General features: G+C 40.2%; 2 protein-coding genes across 2 annotated transcripts; one reads left to right on the forward strand and one right to left on the reverse strand.

The window, feature by feature from the left end:
- Window positions 1-8: 8 nt before the first annotated feature.
- Window positions 9-2,794, reverse strand: LOC103456554 (chymotrypsin-like elastase family member 2A). The gene is made up of 8 exons (XM_008396181.3): window positions 2,693-2,794; window positions 2,511-2,605; window positions 2,319-2,425; window positions 2,088-2,216; window positions 1,313-1,449; window positions 1,052-1,197; window positions 195-344; window positions 9-94 (listed from the first exon to the last, which is right to left on the reverse strand). Exons 1-8 carry the CDS (start codon window positions 2,724-2,726, stop codon window positions 74-76), a joined length of 819 nt encoding a protein of 272 aa, XP_008394403.1. The 5' UTR covers window positions 2,727-2,794; the 3' UTR covers window positions 9-73.
- Window positions 2,795-3,635: 841 nt separating this feature from the next.
- Window positions 3,636-8,160, forward strand: LOC103456555 (Golgi reassembly-stacking protein 1-like). Its single transcript, XM_008396182.3, has 9 exons — window positions 3,636-3,875; window positions 4,321-4,401; window positions 5,157-5,360; window positions 5,492-5,578; window positions 5,681-5,811; window positions 6,287-6,425; window positions 6,504-6,615; window positions 6,884-7,006; window positions 7,319-8,160. Exons 1-9 carry the CDS (start codon window positions 3,810-3,812, stop codon window positions 7,573-7,575), a joined length of 1,200 nt encoding a protein of 399 aa, XP_008394404.1. The 5' UTR covers window positions 3,636-3,809; the 3' UTR covers window positions 7,576-8,160.
- The last annotated feature ends 13,140 nt before the right edge of the window (window positions 8,161-21,300 follow it).

Raw genomic sequence — 21,300 nt, forward strand, 5'->3', positions numbered from 1 at the left:
TAAAAGACTGAGACGTAAGACGATTTTTATTTTACTAATGCCACATGCATGTTAGGTGTCCACACATTTCTATCTACAAAGCTTGATCCATCACCTGAAAAAAAAACAAAAAAACAAAGAAGTCAAATAGACACGGCATTCATCAATTTGGGTAAATATCATTTCGTTTTGATGGCTTCATGCATGTTGTTTACCGAATATATCCAGTGAAGGAAGGAAGAAACTCTGGTGAAGACGGTTGGTTTGAACTTTTGGTTGCACATGCCGGCCGGGCCGTAACTGACCACACCGTGGACTCTCCAGACTCCATCGGTTAAGCAGTTCAGGGGACCTCCAGAGTCACCCTGGGAAATTATCATCACTTTTAGTTCATAAAGTGCACAACTCTGCACAGATTGGTGATTCCAAAACGTTATAGCTTCTAACCCCACAAAAACATTTCCAGAAACCTTTAGCCCCAAATACAAATAGTGGACTTACATGAGCATTGCTGTTTAGAAATAGAAATAAAAGCATAATGCTCAGCTAAACATGAGACCTACAACCAATATTATATTTAATCACATCATGGAAATTAGTTTTGAATATTATTTTTGATCTGGTTGTTGACCTAAAATCCAAGTCAAAGCAGTGGGAACAGTTCCACTAGGATAACAATAATCTCTATTCAATTCAATTTTATAGCAAAGTTTTTAAGATTAATTAAAGATTAAAAGTGAACTAAGTGCAATTTCCTGTCATACCAACATCAGTTTGAACTTTTGATTTGCTGTTTGACACCTAGGGTGCCACTGACACCTAGGGTGCCACAAAATTTGCTTTTGCCGTGGGTTGCCTCATATCATGTTTCACGACCCACAGTGTGGGGCTCCACCTCCAATTAGGAGAACCAAAGTGCTCCTAATTGGAGATGTTAGACATTCGCCCTTACAAAGTTTTTAGTTTTATTGATGATCTTGCCATTCCCCCATATAGTAAAACTATTAGTTCATGACGAAAATCATTTACAAAACATTTTCAGACAAACCACGTCTTTGCTTTGTCTACAAACCTGGCAACCAGATATGACGCCATCGCCTCCAGCACACACCATCGTTTTAAGAGCAATGCTGCCCCACCACTCTGGCTGGGAGCAGACTGCATGCTCCACTGCATCCAAAGGAGCCACCTGCAGTTTGTCAGGGACGCTTCCATTATCTGAGTTAGTAAGCATAAAATACATATTTTTTTTCAACATATATATTTTTTTCTGTTTTTATGGGCTGTTTGTGCATTTGTAATTTCAACATGATAATTCGATCTGTTTACTCACAGTCCATTAATCCCCAGCCTGTGATGTAACAGGTGAAGCCATGAGGCAGAGTCTGGTCCGGATAGGGAAGGTTTGTGATTTCCACATAACCGTTGTCATAGATAGGATTAACCAGCTTCAACAGAGCAATGTCATTGCTGAGGGAAATAGAAAAAATGACTAACCTTACCAATGCAGCAGCAATAAAAAATATATACATATATATTGAAAGAAATTGACATCAGCAGCAACTACAGCAAATATAAAATATATTAATTCCTGTTTTATCTTGTTGGATTGTTTGTTGTTTTTCTTTTTTAATTTTAATTTGATCAATTTCATTTCGATTCACTTCAAAAATACGTTCTTCACCCCAGAGTGAAATTAAATGTTGCAAATGAAGGTTTTTCCAGCAGTTGTAGTTTCTGTTGGATGTTCGAATGGAAAAAGACCTAAAAATGTTTTGTATCCAATACATTTAACATTATTTCAATTATATTTTATGTTGCGCATGCCTAGTGTTTTATTAAGTTACAAAAATGAATAAGTGTGGGGAAAAATGTCATTATGCCAAAATGCCATTTGGGATGACAGGAGGCAGGAGTTTGCCCTGTAACCAGTGGGTTGCTGGTTTGAACCCCCCACTGTGACTCTCTTGGTCATTGTGTCATTGAACAAACACTTCACCTGCCTTATCTGCTGCTTTTTTTTCTTCATTATTACAGCACAGCTCACATTTAATTGTTCGGGTTTGAGGTTAAACTGAGAAATTACATATTGCTAACTGCTCCTTTACCCGTTGGCCAGATCGCCATTCCAGTCAGGATGGATGATGATTTTTTCCACAGAGGTGAACTGCTCACTGCCTTCGTATTCAAACAGGCTGTACTCACCAGCCACCACGCGGTACTGACTGACATCCGAGCTGACGGAGACAGAGAGAAAAAAAAAAACACAATGTGCTTATTTATGAAGCACCAAGGTGGATACGGTAGACCTAAAGAAGTCCAATGCGAGAAACTCCCACCTTATGATGCAGTGAGCTGCTGTCATGATGTAGAAACTGTCGACAATGGAGCCTCCGCAGATGTGGCTGAAGGATCCTTCATTGTATGAATCAAGCTGCAGAGAAATCTGAGAGAAACCAAAGAGGGAACATCTGTATGCGGTATTTGATTTTAATTTTTCAGCAGAAGCTTCATTAGCTTCATTACTCTACCTGCCACTTCCAGGTGTTTGGTTTAGCATCACTGCCTCCTATGACCCTTCCGTTGTTTACCTTATAGCTTAAAGGTTCATTCGCACAAATCAGCCCTTTTGGAAAACACACGATCATAAATGCAGCACATAGAGACAACGTCAATGTTCACAGTTTAAAAACAAAAGTGAATGTTGTCATACCAAAGCAGGACAGGAGAACCACCAGCCAAATCATTTTGGAGTATTGAATACTCAATGCAGTTTGCCTTTACGTACTGTATTTATATCAGTTTCACAAGGGAAGACCTTCAAAAGGTTTGTCTGAGTTACACATATTGAGATACCTGGCCAATCAGCAGGCAGGGTGGTGAGCTCCTCACACAAACTAGGGAATCAACATGCAGTAACTGTAATGGTTTACAAAATAAGACATTTTATGTCTGTGTTGTTCAGTTATAAAATTTGGCTCCAAATAATAACATATGTTCATGCATATACATGCATTTTTATACTTAGAAGTAACATTACTTATACAAGAACTTAATTCTTTTGATCATGTTCTGATATGCTGGGAAAAGGCCAGATGAAGTCACATGACGTCATCCAGTCACATTACAAGAAATTCTGCTAAACCCTCTGTGAGACAGGTGAGTCAAACAAAACAAGGTCCAACAAGATAAGAGTTTACTTTAGCAGCAGCTAAAGTAAAGAAAATGTTCTCCAGATTGTAAAGTCAACAAAATTTAACACCCCAACATACATACAAATACAAATGGCTACTCAAGTACAGATGTTCCCCTGACTTATTATTATTATTATTATTATTATTATTATTATTAATAATAATAATAATAATAATAATAATAATAATAATAATAATAATAATAATAATACATTTATTTATTTATTTACTTTTTATGAGAAGAATAATAAACATGCACATGTAATTTTAAAACATAGTTTAGGTAACACAGAGCTTTTTATGCACAGTCTACATTTCTTGTAATTTCACAGAAACCATTTTAATGAATGAAACTACTGTTGTCCGTTCCTTAGCAACCTTTCAAGACACGGCTAATCAAGTACAGATGTCCCCCCTGTCTTTGTACACACTGCAGACGAGCACAGACCGGTTCGATTTATCTGCTATCCTTTCTTTTTTTACCTATGCCTGACTCTGTGTTGCACCTGCTGTTAAACTGCCTCTCATGCTAGTGTTAGCTAGCTGTATCCTGGTGTACTATGTGCCTTCCTATAATGGTCTCTATCACAACTCTACCTCATTGACAGTTAACACGAACTGTAACCGCTGAAGACAATGGGGCTGCCGCAGAGCTCCCTCCTGTCGGACGGTGGAAGTAACAGTGGCTATCATGTTCACGGAGTACGTTGTTGTAACGTGTAGTGCAAGGTTACATATGTCATTACGGCAAATTTAGTTGCTAATGGGTTTACAGTTCAGTTTAGCATTAAGAACGTTCTGAATATATTTAATTGGATTTAAATGTATGCGATATCTATCTTAAAAAAGCTGAAGATGTGTTTTTTTAAGTTTGCCGTTGGCACCCGCCGCCCAACACTGTCATGATGATGAGGTGGCATTTGGCACCAATCCAAACCTGTTATTTAGCCTTGATATAATTTCAGTGTTTTCTGTGACAACTTCCGAAAAATGACCTGGCATAAATAATAAAGTAAGCCAAGGGGCAAACACCCGAGAAACGCCAGCTATGTGTTTGTTACTTTCAGCAAAGACTTTCCTTTTTCTGACACATGCAATACCTAAAACAGACACACGAGGACGACAAATGAGTTGTTTTATCTTTCAGGTTCAAGAAGACTCGCCTGCTCAGAAAGCTGGTCTGGAGCCTTTCTTTGACTTCATTCTCTCCATAGGGAACACCAGACTTGTGAGTAAATGTCATATTATATTAACAGAGACATTCTATAAACCCTGGACAATGATAGAATTATATTGGTACTGGATAAAAATGGAAAATATGAGACTTTATTTACTATCCAACTGACTTAAAGTATCCATCCAAATACCCATACAGTTCATCCACAAACTCCAGTGTATTTTAATACATGTGACAGAGAAAGTATTGCATAATGTGTGATGTGGAAGGAAGATGGTTTTGAAATAAAAGTGGGTAATTGTATACAGCCCCCTGGAGTAAATTCGTTGTGAAACCACAGTGTTATATAATTTTGAGTAGCTTCATCTACCAGTCTTGCACATAAATAGACTAAAATTTTTTGCCTTGTTCTTTGTAGATAGTTGAAAGTCATTGAAATCAGATTGAGAGCATCAGTGAACATCATCCTTACAGCTAACTTTAAAGCTAAGCTAAACTAATTACACTGCAGTTCTGAATGTTTTTAGTATTATCGAATGGCTGGAACCCCCAACTCAGTCTTAAATATTTTAGTTTCCAGAAGGTTTTCTTTGAGAATATAACATGGAATATATATACATAACTTTTATATGACATTTGAAGTCATCATGTCATATAAAAGTTATGAAGTTAACTCACCAGTAACTTCATAACTCACTGAGGAGTGTAACATTCGTTTTACATATAAATTGGGTCCAGTTTTTCTTTGTACAGCTGTAACTTTTGACCTTTAGCACTGACTTAGGTAGTGCCTTTGTTTCCCCCAGAATAAGGAGAGCGACTTGCTGAGAGATCTGCTGAAGGCCAATGTGGAGAAGGCAGTCAGGCTTGAAGTGTACAACTCCAAAACCCAGCGGGTGAGGGAGCTGGAGGTGACACCCAGTAACATGTGGGGCGGTCAGGGGTTGCTGGGCGCCAGCGTTCGCTTCTGCAGCTTTGAAGGAGTCAACGAGAACGTGTGGCATGTGTTGGTAAGTCGGGGGCTACTCCTTGTTTTCGAGATTCATCTTTTCAACTCTGGCCGTCTCGTGAACTTCACAAGGGCAAAAACATTTTGTTTTAAAATGGTTTGATCCGTTGACTCTCTTTTTTTCCTTCTCAGGACGTGGAGGAGAATTCCCCTGCAGCACTCGCTGGCCTTATCGCACATGACGACTTTATTGTCGGGGCTGACCAAGTGTTGCAAGATGTAAGTTTTTCTCTGTTCTAAAAACATCAGAAAAGCTAAAAATAAAAAAAAAGAAGAAAAAACTACTCAAGTTGCACAATTGTTTTTTATGTACCTTTACAGTCTGAAGATTTCTTCTCCTTAATTGAAGCCAACGAGGGGAAGCCTTTGAAGCTGTTAGTTTATAACACGCAGACCGAACAGTGCAGGGAGATTGTAGTGACCCCTAATGGAGCCTGGGGAGGAGAGGGAAGGTTGGTGATCAGCTTTTTGATTGACATAATAAATTAACCAGATTTGTATCAATTAAGGATGTTTGCTGACCAATAGAACTCTTCTGTATGTCAGTTTCATATTTTATTATTCCACTGAAACAAAAACAAGCCTCATTGACATGCATATTTATTGAAGCAGCAACATTGATGGTAAACGTTTTTGAGCAGCTTTGGTGGAGTCAAGATCTAAATTTAAATCTAAATTTTATCAGTTAAAAATGAATTACATTACAGACCAGAGAGGCACCGAGAAATCTTTCTCAGCCCAAGGAGAAAAAAAAAGGATTTCATTGCTATTTGCTCCTAGTTCTTATCTCTTACAGTAAGGATAAATAGTTTTGTTAATGTAAAATGCAGCCTAAATATAATTTTTTTAATAGATGTGAATATATTTTGGCTGGGCTTTCTTATGTATGTGTGCAAGCACATTTCCATTTTTTAAAATGTATTTCAGCCTGGGCTGTGGGATTGGCTACGGCTATCTGCACAGAATCCCGTCTCACCCAGTTCACCCAAATGTCCAGAACAAAAATGTTCCTCAACCAACAGATACAAGCAGCAGAGAAGTGGAGACTTCGTCTGGTCAGAGTGAGGTACAGGTTGTTCTTACCTGTTATAGTTTCGTCTTCCGTTTGATGTGACTTTTCATGTCTGCGTTTCTGTCCCCTCAGGTGCCTCTATTGAGTGAAAATAGCCCAACTAATGAAGCAGATTTACCTGAAACTGAAGGAGTTATGCTCGATTTGAGAAAAATCTCACTTCCGCAGGAGTCTGCAGACATTGGTAGCTACCTTCCCTAGAAAAAGTATTCAAATCTGTTACATTTTTCCCAGAGATAAACTGATAGCCTAGGACAGTCTGGGCCAATATTGATATTCGACTGCTGTTGTGGCCGATAGCTGATATGTGTCAATATTGCATATCTACATATCCACTTTCTACATATCCACTGCAAAAGTGACTATATTGCATTTCTGCTTTGAGTTAAACTGCTGTGAGTTTTCTGTACTTTCACACCAAATAATTTGCTTTTGCATTGCGCTGCTCTCAGATGAATCCATCGCTCCTGGAGCCATAATCTCAGATTTATCCGAAGCCGTTTCCACCAACGACGAAGGCCACAGCTCAGTGGTTGCTAATTATGGAGATGACGCGCATGACCAATGTAGCTTTGGTAAGCATTTCACTTGCAATTACATTGTGCCACTAGATGGAACAATTACATGTTTATTATGCAGTCTTGGTTGAAAAAACTCAGTTTAAGCAGCTTCCAGCACTCAAATCATTAAATCCTTCGATATAGGTGCATTATTTTCTATTTTTGCACAGAAAATAAACGTAACATTTACATTAAGTGTAAGGATTCCCGATATTAATACTTATGCTTAGTCTTTCTCAACAACAGACGGATGAAAATTGACGTTTTAGTTGATGTACTAAACTTTTTCGACAGTGTGACTACATACATGATTATTATCCTTTCTAGATGACTCCATGTTTGACCAAAAGCTTTTATCTCAAGAGAGGGAGGAAGAAGAAGAAGGCACTCATCAAGCACTGCAAGAGAGTGTTGCAAATCTTAGCGGCAGTCCCAGAGAGGATGCAGAGGATGCTGCTGCCCTCAACGACACCACAGAGAGCGAGGGGATCATCCCAGAGAGGCAGAATCCTGACCCGGAGGCTTTCAGCTCAGGCCATCGCTTAGAGCAGGAGATGACTGAGCCTGATGCATCAGGCAGTTAAATAGCTGCAATAGCAAAGAGAACGGTGCAGAAAGAGGATTAAGAGCACATGGTGATGGAAAAATGCTACTTTTTTTTATTTTTTATTTTTATTTTAAACTCTTATCACTGGACCTGTTTTTAAGTTGAAAAGCCTTTTATTTCTACCAGTGCCACTGTTGCATGCTGCATTGCACATTAAAAAACGATTGTGTCGACTGTTAAGAATTACAGAGACTGTAAAACATCATAAATGTACTTAACTTTGTTTTAAGATTTCACTAAATGAAGCCTTAGTTGAACTGTTGCAAAAAAAACCCAAAAAAACGCTAACTTGTAAGAAGAAGGCCAGGATTTTTATTTTTGGCATTGTGGAATGCGGGTTTTATTTTTTCATTAGGGAGGAGCAAGTGTGATTTTTTTTTTTTAATTTATTCTCAGGCATTTACTGTTTGATACTTTCTGCCTTCAAGTGCTTACATCAAAGTTTTGATTGGTGTAAATGAGTGGAACCTGGGATGCTGATCCTGTTTTTCTGGAGGTTTTTATGTCAAATTATGTTTCAAGCTTTATTTATATTAAAAGAATAATAATTTAAAAAATGGAAGTGGTTGCATTATTTTACAGAAGGTTCGTTTTTTTCCAGCTAGGAAACATCAGAACTAATAATCCATGCAAAAACATAATTCTTAATCTGAGAAGATTGAGAGAAGTTAGCGAGCAAGCACTGCAACGCATGGCCAAAAGAATTAAAAACTCTTTTCTGTTCATTAGCTGAAGTTAGCAAACTGTCACTGGACACATTTCTCTCTAAAATTCCGACATAATTTACAACTACAGCCTGTACTTTCCTGAAGTGTGAAGTTTTTTTTCCAAAATTATTGAATTGCTTTCATGAAACATTCATTGATTTTTCTTGGTACTATCAGACATTTTATGAACCTTAAAACATTTATGGAACTTTCATGGAAGTCACCCACCAACTACTTCCATCAAACCTACCAGATACTTTGGTGGAACCTTCCTAAAACTTTCATGAAGGCTCCAGGAAAGTGCCTGGTAAAAATTCCATGGAAATTCCAGGAAGAACATAGTAAATATTATGAATCTTCCTGAAATATTTTACAAAGTAGTTTCTAAATTCCTGGATCGTACAGGCAGGATTAGAAAAGGCCTCGCTACTACATTCAGTAGCATATTTGCATGGACAAAATGATAATAATGCAGTAAAATTTTAACATTAATTGATGCTTTTTTTTTGTTACACGAGGAATCAGGTAAGTGACACATTATTCCACTTTTACAGTCTGCAGTGTCATCTTTGTTGTTTGCAATGTTTTGAGGAATCCCCTTCCAGGTCAGGATGTGGAATTAAAATCATAAGTTTGATCATGTCAGCGTCTGCTTTGTTTATAACCAAAAAACCTGATGTGAAGTTAATACATGCAAGTTGATCCTGTCTGCCAGACTTCTTGCATCTTCATGGACTCGGCAGAAGCGGTCTGCTTTGTGATGCAGAAATAGAGCTAAACGCATGAGCTGTAAACAAAGAGGCAGATTTTTTAAATTTTTTTTAATTTCCTTCCTTCAAACTTTAGTTATAATTTTCACAATTCAGGTTTTGAACAGAGGTGAGATTTTGCTTCCTGACAGCAGGGGTCAGCAAACGCCTCCCGATTGATGCCGTTTCCCTCCACTGCAGCTTGAAAAAAATGATGACATATCAAGACTCACGTTTTCATGTCATGAATGGAGTGGCACTTTGAATGTTTTGTTCAGATATAGATTTGCTCTGCAGAATAAAGGGATCTGTTTGTTAAATCAAGTGTTTGGATACAAAAATTTTACGAGCTGAAAAATCATCAAGTTGAGAAGCTCCACTAAAGCAGAGGGGCAGGGGGGGCATTGGGGTTGTACCTCAATTATTTACCAAGGAGACCCTCAGTTGAGAGGGAGCTAGACGGTAAGGAAAGATCATGGTAAGGAAAGCCTGAAGATGGATTTATCTCTCTCCTCCAGTGATGGAGCGGCATTCTCAGGGAGATGAACCTGTGAGTCTTCTGTATCTTTAAAAAAAGATTATAGTTCTTGTGTGAAGAACTGCCTTTCGATCTGTCTGGAGACTCACCTTACAGTGTTGAGATGTTTGAAGATTATCTCCTTAAACTTACCAAATCAACCAGTTTTCAGTCCAGAGTTCAGCCGTGTTTTCATACACCTGCGTTGGATTCGACAACTGTAATGACAGCTTTGTTTGAAGCAGCTGTTCAAAGCGAAAAGCCAGCAACATCTGTGTGCCAGGAGAAGCGGGGGAGGAGGGAACTACAAAAAAAGGAGGCCACAACTGGAGGAGCACGTCTTCCCTTCATTTGCTCTCCTTTTCTATTTTTTTTGTTTTTTTCCTGAGACTGTTTCAGTCAGAGGACAGTGTGACGCAGCTGAACCCACACGTCAGCTTGGTTTTATCTCAGCCCTCTGAGAGGCTCAGCTCACAGGCACCAACGTTCAGCCTCGCGCTGCAGCATGACAAATCGTGAAACGGAATATCTACAGGGGCTGGGGTGGGGGAACAGAGTTGGGGGTTGAAACACGGGGAAAAATGCAGCTGAAGTCCTTCATCCAGCAGCTCAATTAACATTCGGTGTTAATTAAATCTCTATTGGCACATTTGAATGTTTGCCTAACAATTTATGTGTATGCGATTTATAAACCTGACAAAACTGTAAAAAAAAAATAAAATCGTGTTTTCCTCCATATGTGGGGAGGAACAAATTGCCCCCACACTTCCAGACTTCTTTTGTCTGTTTCTATCACCTCCCCACCCTCATCACAGACACTCTGACAAGATGGAAGCCATATTTGGAAGTGCTGAGAGTTACATTTACATACAAGATTCACACATTATGCACAGCAAAGGGAATGATCTGAGTAAGTGCTCGTCCGTGTCAGACCACCAATGTACAGGCCATAATTAGATTCATTCATGCACAAGGTCTGTCGCTGCGAGGGGTCCTGAATTCATCTGGCGGTAGTTTTGCATATCTTGCAGTTGATTCCAAAGGACAGCGCTTTTGCTTCGTATTGTAGAGAAGCTTTGGATTCACTCCGGTCGAACACCGGCTCTCCTCAGATTTACCCTTTGGTGACGACTTCACATATTCCAAAAGCATTTGGAATACGAATGCATTTTTGAGAAAGGGACTGGCTGTTGAGACTTCATTTTCTGAAAAGCTACAAGAACGCTGAAGACGTTTTTATAGCGCAGAACAAGAACGTTCTGACACATGTGAGCCTGTGTTATCAAAAGTACAACACAGGCTCACATGTGGGTGATTTGTAAAGTCTCACAACAGTGACTGAGAATCCATCCCATCCATTTTCTTGCACCCTTGTCCCTCAGTGGGGTCGAGAGGGGTGCTGGTGCCCATCTCCAGCTAACGTTCCGGGCGAGAGGCAGGGATCACCCTGGACAGGTCGCCAGTCTGTCGCAGGGCAACACAGAGACACACAGGACAAACAACCATGCACACACACACTCACACCTAGGGGCAATTTGGAGAAACCAATTAACCTGACAGTCATGTTTTTGGGCTGTGGGAGGAAACCGGAGTACCCAGAGAAAACCCACGCTTGCACAGGGAGAACATGTAAACTCCATGCAGAAAGACCGGGGCCGGGAATTGAACCCAGAACCTTCTTGCTGCAAGGCAACAGCTCACTGTGCTGCCCGTGACTGAGAATATTCGGAGTTTTTGAGAACGACAGACTTTGCGGAATGTTCGACATAGCTTGCGTGTCATCCGTTGTTGCTTTGTGTCTGCATGTACAGCTCAAGATGTGGATCACCTAATTATGTATTATGAATTAATGAATTGAAAATATCATTTTTGCATTTGCCTATTCTAATTTTTTATGATGTGAAACAGGTGTGACAAGAACACAGCGACATGGGAGAGATCCTGAAAGTCTTTTTGCAAGGGACTGCAGTTTGATTGCACATATTCTGCATGGACAGATAGTGTAACGTATGTCCAGTAGTGTAACCAGTAGTTAGTGTAACTAAGATTAAATGAAACCTCAATAACTCCCTCAAACAATCGCAAAAACCATTGACAGCAACAATGTCAAATCACATGTCATAAAACAGCAAAAATTCTGACATTTCTCTCTTTACAGCTATGTAAATTGTACAACAAAGAGCAGTAATCTCGTCTAATTTGCAGTATTTTCCTCCAGAGAAGACAGCAAGAAATTAATCAGATAGCCGCTGTCAGTGGGAATGTTCAGTAGAGCGCCCTGCTTTACTGATTGCCATTCAGCTGGGGTGAGGAGCACGGCCCCACAAGACAGCAGACAGTGTTCTGCTGTCAGGATGTCCCTGCTGATGTCAAGTCCAGGCCCATCTGCTGCTGCGGCTGCCTGTCAACCTGAGGAAACAACCTCCATCGTATGCGTCATCTCTTGCTGCTGCTCTATGGGGCTTGCTTCAGTTCAGATCAGTTCAAAATCCTGGCAGTTGGAAACTGATTCATTTTTAAATCGTCTGGAGGCTTTGTTTCTCTACTTTGCACCAAAGACGGCTCCGTAAGACAACGCGTCAACGTCACAGCAGAGTTTGGATGATTTTTGAAACCAAAATCAGGAAAACTGACTTGAATGCAATTAAATCTCAAGCTGTTCCGGTCTAGTAAAGTCTGAACTTGTCCCCCCAACCCCCACTGAAGTAGTCTGAGTGTTGAGGAAAAAAATGTTATGCTTTGGCTAGAAGAAGCAGCAAATGCTCATCCTCCCACGGTGAACGCGAGTAGATGGAGAAGCACGGCTCGGCACCCTTCCTGCTGTTTGTGACATGGTTGGTGTGACATGCCCACCACTACCCAGCTTGGGCTTGGACCCTGTAGGGGCGCTGTCTCTCAGAGTTATCTTTGTTTGACAGTTAATCACAACCCTTAAAGGAAAGGCATGCTCGATCATGGCTTTCTTCAGTCAAAATATACACAAAAGGTACATGCATGAGTGAGATACAGCATGGCTTTCTCTGACGGACAGTTTGCCTAACACAAACTGTTGTCTCTGGAAAATGAAATACATCAGTTTTTGTTTGTTTTTGGGGTTTTTTCCCACAATGGACACCTTTTTTTTATATTGCTTTTATGCAGGTGCCATTCAGAGGCAGTTGGTGCCCCATCACCTCCCAAAGCCACTTGAACAAACACAGTCCATCACTGAAGCTGTGTGCTTAGTGAACAGCCGGGACAGGAGATGAGGCTTGTTCTGTCTGGAAGGATGAGGTTTGTTCTGTTACGTCAAAGGTTTGGCCATGTGATTTATTTATGAACTCTGCATCATAGCATAGATTATGGGAGGGGGGCGGGGGGAGGGGGGCAAAGTGAGGCAATCGCTCCGACGGATGAAGCTAAAAACAAAGAGAATGGTTTGGTAATGTGATTATCCTCAGCGCATAGAAAATGCCACGAAAAATGTCTCAAAAATAAATATTTCATCTTTCATTGACTTCAAAGGCCAAATTTAAAATCTGCCTGAGACATTTTGTGTTAGCTAGATTTTACAAGCTTCATATTCCAGGGAGGGGCTGTAAGACATTGACAAAGTTCTGCCTTCAAGTCAAATAAATCGACTTCAATTTTGCATAAAAACCTATAGATGATGTCGTTGTTGCACAGCCCACATCTGAAACATTTACTCCCGTGCCATCCTCTGCTCTGGAAACAACCTGCCATTTGTTTTGTGCTGACATAAAAATCCCTCTGCATCTTGTGTGATTGATCGCCCGCTTACAGAAAACGGCTCCAGCATCTTGCTTCCAGTTGCAGCTCTGGTTCTGCCCTGTGTTCAAAAACAGACGACAGCTTGATTCTGACAACGTGGGCACCACACAGCTTCTTACCGCGTCGGTAAATCACAGATCAACGTCATAAGAGCAGAGCAAACGTGTGTGTGTGTGCGCGTGTGTGCATTTGCGTGTGTGTGTTTAAGTGTGTTCTGTCCCTGCAGGTTATAGCCGTCTCAGCATGGTGGTGGGGGAGATGAAGAACATCGGCTTTTCGGGAGCATGTTTAATGAAAGGGCGATTAAGAGGACGCGGGGGCGCATTCGGATAAATAAAATGCAGAATTATGCTATGGTGTTATCAGAGGTGTGCAGATGGGAGAAGGGAAAAAAAACCCATCTGCCTCCTGTGTTGAAAATTCTTTAGATTTAAAGATTATATTTACAGAGTTGTTGATGTGGCTCAGTGTGCACACAGTTTTAAAAAGAAAAAGCAGCCACTCTACCATAGGGAGTGTAATCAGGTTGATGCAGGGTGGGAATTTGGGTGAAAACAACCAGATTGCACATAAGAGAGACTCATGGCCAAAATCAGTGCAGCTCTGTGGAAAACTGTTAGACCGAAGCAACACTGACAACCTGCTTAGCATAGACTTTTCTTGCGATTATCATATCGTTTTGGAAAGTAGTGTGCAATGTTTGTTTGTTTTTTTTTGTTTCATTTTGTTCCTCCTATCCTTGAAAGAAGCAGACATTTGGAATGTTGATCAAACCAATGTTGGAGGACGTTTCATGCTAGCCATTTAAAATAGCCACTCACTATTAAAAGCATCTTCTATCATGATGCTGCCACTACCACTTGTCCCTGCTCTAGCCTTCTTTGTTCGGTGTTCATTTTCCTTCACATTTAGGATTTTACACCGTCATCCTTGCTGTGTCCCCTGCACGGTTTCTGTCTTCTCCAATACAGGTCTGTTAGTTTAGGTGGACAGCAAAGTCGTTGTGCTGTTTTGCCATGCTCTTTCCATTTTCATGGTTTCTTGTGTTGAGCAGCGCCTTGTAAAATGTGTCCACGGTCTTCACGTGGCCGCTTGTTTGCTAAATGTTCTCTAAGAGACCTTTGAAGCCTTCACGGGTCGTTAAATTACACACATGCGGACACCGTTTGCTGAGCAAAGCTTTGAAAGGCATTTGGCAGCTGGATTCTATTTAAAGGGTATCAAAGCAAAGTGCGGTAGATATCTATGAATGGCACAGTTTTCAAATATCTACTAAACATTTCAAAAACCAAGCATCAGATTCCTTCCATGTCAGAACTGCATGCTTCTCTGTGTTGATCTAACACTTACAACACCCCCCCCCCCCTCACCCCCCACTTGAATCCATTGGAGTGTGTGGCTGTAATGCCAAAAGGTCCCCGGCACTGCAGTAAACCTCTCTGTTGATCTGGCAGGCCTGAGTCATCCTGCTGGTCGTGCAATGTGACAAAGTGGTGGAAATGGGTAAGTGCTACTTTTGCTATTTGCACTTTGACTCAAGTTCATGCTTGAAAGTCCCAGAGTGAGATAAGTACTTTTTTTTTTTCGTTTCCTACGAGCAGTGAAGACTCTCAAATTATTTTCCAGTCTATTGCAACTGAAAGTTAAAAGGACTTATAGTCAAATCTGAAACATACACATTTAATTAAATTTGGTGTGTAATGTGATGAGAAAAATTCAATATTTTAGTGCTATTTAACATATAAAAATGAGTTAAATGCTTAAAATTAAATTCAAACTGATGTAATCGATTCAGATCCGTGCCAGTCTGAGTCTGAAGGGCTGTCACACAGTTAGCTACTGCTAAGTTGCTTTATGAATAGGTGTGAATATGGTTTATGTTTTATCCCTAACAAAGCCAGCCAAGCTCACCATGTTGGTGTCAGGACGAAACAAACACACAAAGTGACAACTGTGTTTACCTGGCGACCCGCAAACAGAGTCTGACAGGTGGGTTTGTCTTCCTGCCTCGACCCGTGTCTCCACTTACAGTGATAGACGGGGATCAGGTGAGTCAGAGAGAGCCGGACCGTCTCTTGTCTGGTACTGAGTCATCAGCAGATGACCCACTGTCAATAAAAAAAAAAAAAAAAAAAACTGGATTCGAAGAGGAACACTGAGCATCTGCCTGCATCTCAATGTGTGTGTGTGTTTGAATTTCTGTGTGGGTAGGTGTGTGTTTTTTTTCTCTCTCTCTTTTTTTTTTAAGGCGCTGATGGCAACTTTCCACTGTGATCATCCAGTGTCGTCTGACTGCACAGCTGCGAGTTTTTGCAGCTCTTCATCTCTGTTTGCAGATACACGAGTCACACAGACGTGTTGAAGACGCTCAAAGGAGCGCCTCACTGATTCAAGCTGCATCCCTCTTGGAGACCTAATGTTCCCTTCATGTTCCATATGGAGAGCTTTTGGTAGCAGCAGCAGTAAAGAGGTTAACTAATTCCTCTGCTTTATGTTAATCTTTCCCTGTCATCTAAATTAGCCTTCAAGTATTCAGTGGGGAGATGAGGACATGTGTTGAAATATTAGAAGAGCAGCTTTCCCCAGTATTTCACCTTTACCTTCTTGAAAAACATGGTTCGACACTAAGCTATAATTAATTTCATTGTCTGTGTCCCTATGGCAACTGAAAATTGCCACGCAGGACATAATTACAGGGTTCTGCTTTGTGTCTAAAAATTCACGAAAAGTCAACCGAATGTTTTTTTTTCGGCACATCATCCCCCGCCCCCTTATTTTCCTTTCGTGAGCCACAGCTTTAAGGACCACAACATTTCCAAACACTGTCAAAGAGGAGCAGAGCAGCACCTGTAAGCTGTTCATTTTTTAAAAACCTGTGATTTGATTTGATCTTTTGCTGCAGCTGCAGTGTAATTTAGCTTGTTGGGTGGGTGGGAATTTAACATTGTGCTCAGAAGTTAGCCAGCTGCTAGCTGCTGATTGTTGCATTGAGTCACGTCGTGACATTTAAAAGCAACATGCAATTACAGTTAATGATGTGAGAGCAAATATCATGTTTCCAGACCAGAAATTATAACTATATGGCATGTGAAGTTTGGTAGCGTTCAAGGTTAAGTGGCTAGAGTATAAATTCACAATGTGTAATAATAATAATTATTATTATTTTAAAAAGACAGACAATATTTTTAGTGGTTCATGGCACTTGGTGCAAAGCACTGTTTAAACATATCGTGCCTTTTTAATGTCTGGTTTAGTCCCAACATTCATTAGTTTTAGTCTTTTTAGGAATCACTTGTAATAACTGAACTTCATAAATAAGTTACACTATTGTTTCAGATCTCTGGATACAATAATCTGATATATGCGATATTTCTTATCCATGTAGACGACGTCTGTTTGTATCTGTCTTGTAAACTGCACCAACTGGAGAGGACCAAAGAGAAAAAAAGATTTTTTTCTTTTCTTTTTATCATCGTAACACAACAGCTGTCTTGGACCTGCAATATCAGTACAAGTTCAAGCCATCTATTGTGCAGAAAAGGAAAATATAAGGTTCTAAATATAAGGTGTTTCATGTTTCCTCATTGGCCTCAAATAGAGGTACTACTACATCCTGTTGTCTTGAGGTTGCAATCTACAAAGAAAAAAGCGCTACCTCTTGTTTAATTGCTGGCCGACGGTTTTGTCTTCTGTGATAACGTTGCTCTGAGGCTGCTGCCAGGAGCTGTTACCGTCATCTGCTCCTCAGCACAAGCAGGGGAGGCTTTTATCTTGCCTGTTGATTTAATAACACGACGACTGCGTTGTCGACAGACCACGTATGCAAACATGAGCAGCGGAGGGAGGGAATCCATAGCTAATACAAATCTAAACGCAAACAGTTATTTACATTTTGCAACCACTCTCTTTCTTGTACAATGGCAGACTTTCCTGTACAATGATAAAATTCAGCAGAAAACTGAAAACACACCGAAAAGGCAAATCTTGCGACTTTGCAGTCATGAAACCACATAAGAGTGTTGCTGCACAAATAAAACAATTTTTTTTTAAATGTTTGATTTTGAAAAGAGCATCCAGAATGCAACCTGAGGAACCTGTAGATAAGCTGCTTAAGCGTTAAGCTTCGATTCTCTGCAGGAAAGCGTATGAGTCAACAGCATTATTTTTTTTAAACGGTTTTATGCATTTATTTTTCTGTCCTAAATCCCACAAAGATCTGAGTCAGGGATTAAAAAGGAGATGCACTGTCTCCAAGCCAAAGCCAGTATGCTCTTAGATACACATGCAACACCTCGCAACAGAACATATTTAATTTCTCTCACTTTTATGTATTTCATTAGATTTTTATTTGAACGTAACACCAAATAATGCTTGCTTGAAAAATGAAGAGAACTTGATACATGGTTTTTGAATGAAGCTATAAAAATTGTCATGTACATACATATTCAGCCCTTCTCATACACATTATAACATTTCACATGATTCATAGATAGATATCCATTCATTCAGCAGAAATACAGCTGCCTTTACCACTGCAGGTACCTTGAACCCACCATCGCCTTAGTGAAACATGGTAGTGGCAGCATCATTCTGTGAAAATGCTTTTCTTCAGTAAGGTGCAGGGAGCCCAGTAAGATCATGATGTGAAGATAGATAAACCAAAAACACACAGCTAAATGTGTGGTCGAGAGGTTAAGATGGAAGCATTTTCACGTGCTGGTGTGTCTCAAAATGGGTCCAATTCAAAGTGAGAATCTTGAAAAATTGATTATTAGAGATGCAGTCAATCAAATCTGACTAACTGAGCTGTTTTCACAGATCAGGAGACAAAAACCGTTTCTAGAAGTGCAAAGTTGATGGACATATACCCAGGGGACGTTGGAGTTGTGATTGTAGCAGAAAGGGGTTTTAAAATATGCATAGGTGGGGGACAAATTTTATGCATAATGTACTTTAAAAACAAATTCTAATTTTTCTCCCACCTACTAATTGTGTGTCTGAAAACCTAATTAACCTTCCTCTGGTGTTAGCTTTCTCCTGCCATCTGTAGTGTTAGCGGGTCATTTTGGACCCGTGTATTAAATCAGCCATAAAATGCCCTAAAAACAATCTTTTATCATCCAATGTTTTTCTTAACTCTTGTTTAGCTGGTTGGGCTCCCTTATCCATGAAAAGATTGGTTTTAATATTTTTTTGTGGCCCCCTGGGCCTTTGTTTTAACAAAATACCCCTCGTTTTCAATGTCTAAAAAGTGGTCAAATGAACCTTAAGAGAAGAAGGCAACAAAATAATCAGTTGTTCTGTTACCTGAGTGTAACTGAGAGATATTAAAACACATTTCTTAAATGTTCAACAAAAAAAAGATTTTAATTTTAATATTATCAAATATAGCAACATCTATGGTGTTTCGGGTCATTTTGGACCCGTATATATTTACTTCAAGAAAAGGGCAAAAACAAGTCTTTTTTTTCCCCACACAATAGAACTTTAATACAATATTTAACAATATGAAAAACAGAACAGTCATAAATAATAACAAATTACAATAAAACAAAGATTTGCAAGGTCAAATAAACAACCAATTGAGAAAATCACATCAAAAGAAATCAAGTACTTGTTCTATAAATACTCTGTGCAAAGAACATGCCTGTGTGTGTGTGTGTGTGTGTGTGTGTGTGTGTGTGTGTGTGTGTGTGCGTGTGTGTGTGTGTGTTTAGATGCATGTGTTGCAAAAAGTGACACTTTTAGTGTGTTCTTTACAGATATATTTGTTGCAGGTGAAGCACACTATGTAGGTTTTTCTGTCCATATTGCTAGGGCAGACCTGACACCTCTTTCTTTTTGAGCGAGGTGGTCTCACTGGCATTGTGGCTGTGGATGGAGCGCTTGAGGCAGGGCTGGCTGCTGAGGGGGAAGGTGATGCTGATGCTCTTCTTGTTGCTGTGGATGTGGATGGCGTGTTTGGTGACCACTGCAGCTGTCTGACCAAGTCTGCAGCAGCTGGCTCTCGGGGCACCCGTTCCCGTTGCTCAATGTGCGGCTTGACAAGGGAATTCCCGAGCTCCTCAAGAAACATTCTCCGCTTGGTGTTTTGGGTTGAATTCCACCCTTGGTGAATTTGGGTCCACAACACAAATGCATTGTATGCAGACACATTGAGGATGTTGTAAAACACAACCATTGGCCATCTCCTGGTCATTCGCTGGCAAGTGTAGGTGGCAATCAGCTTGTCCAGATTGTCCACTCCTCCTTTGTTTTTGTTGTAGTCCAGGATGATTATGGGCTTTTTGTCACTTATCTCCATCGCTAAAATCCTGTGTGTCCTCTGCCTCATTTGCAGCAAAGATGTGATCCAAAGCTTCATTTACAGTGAATCTTCTCCTCATTGTTGCATCCTGTGAATTGGAGATGTGTACTCTGCAAGTCACCACGTCTACACTCAAATGGCTTGACAAGCCTGGAAATGTCTCCCTTTGTTTGTTCTCGCAAAAAGTCAAAGAGAAAAGCCCCTAAATGAACTTCAAGTGGTTGGAGGAAGAGGCTGTTGGTTGATTGTGTGTTTATGATTTAATTTTTGGCATTTTTTTATTGTTTTATAATCGAAAATTTTAACCGGGTCACAAATGACCCAAACACCACAAAAGTCATTTTTTTCACCAGAGCACTTTATAATTTAGTAAAAAAAAATAAATTTATTTTACTTTGTTTAAATCGAAGTCCCTGACAAAGTCAAAAAGTTTCAACGCAAAAAACAAATGTATGAAGTACTTTTATGCATGCTAAAACTCAAAACGGGTCCGTAGGGACCCTAACACCATAGGAAGGTTAAGTACATCTAAATCATATTAAAACGAGTGATTGATGGAACGACATCTAATTTTAACACTTGATGTTAAGTTCTAGCACGTAAACGTTCAACTGCAGCATTTTACCATACGGTATATAGTCCTAAATATTACATATAGCAACCAGCAGCATGCTCACCTTTACATTAGTCTGTATCAGGCACCAAAAATGACTAAATGTTGTGTTTATTTGTTCCTGTGGTTGTTAAATCTGTGTTTCTGACATCTGGTTTTTATGATGTTTACTACCAGTCTCGCGGAAAACACCTCATAAACCTGCGATGACGGCCGATGCGAGCAGAGAGGCTGCAGAAAAACAGTAAAGCTTCAGGCCGTAAAACTAAATCAATGACATTTGAGCCGGAAAACACTGGACCATAAAGCAGAAGGCAGCAGTTTTGACATCACCAGCACCGGTACTCTGCCACACCGAAGTCTTAATAAGCGCTTCTGAACACTCAAATATTTTTTCCATAATTCCCTTGGATTTGCAGCTATTTCTGCAGTATTAGCCGACGTTCAACGGACGATGAAATGATACATTCAGTTTGGTGCTGAATTCCCAGGACGCGTCTGCTGCTTGCCTGCAGCCTCTGGGGTCAGTGATAACAACACATGGGTGCTACCTGATCCATCTGGCTACGTCACCATATGACTCATACCTTATTTTGTCGTGACTCTCTGTTCTCCTCTCACTCTCTCCCACATTTGTCCCAAATGCTCTCTTGAACGCACCAGCACACTTTGGCACAAATATACAATTTTACCTCATCCTTTTCACTGTCATTGTTTGTCTGAGAGCAAGAAAAAGGGCTAATGTTTACATTATAATCAGGAAAGCTGGCATTCTTAGAGGGATATGTTGAGGTCTGGGTGAAAGCACGATCAAGCAGCATGACCCAATTACTTGTGGCAGGGCTCATTCTTGTCCTGGGCTTTAATTTTGCATTTTGCAAAAAAAAAAAAAAAAAAAAAAATCCTAGAAATAGCACATTCCACACTTTCAGAATGCCGTGTGGTCTCTGTGCTGTTCTGCTGACAGCTGCTCCGCTCACATAAGACGGCATCCTCCGGGCCAGGCCCTCGTGGAGAAGAGCGAACGTGCGAACAAGA

The sequence above is a fragment of the Poecilia reticulata genome, chromosome 20 (assembly GCF_904066995.2).
Source record: "Poecilia reticulata chromosome 20, P_reticulata-male-v2, whole genome shotgun sequence".
Lineage (NCBI taxonomy): Eukaryota > Metazoa > Chordata > Actinopteri > Cyprinodontiformes > Poeciliidae > Poecilia > Poecilia reticulata.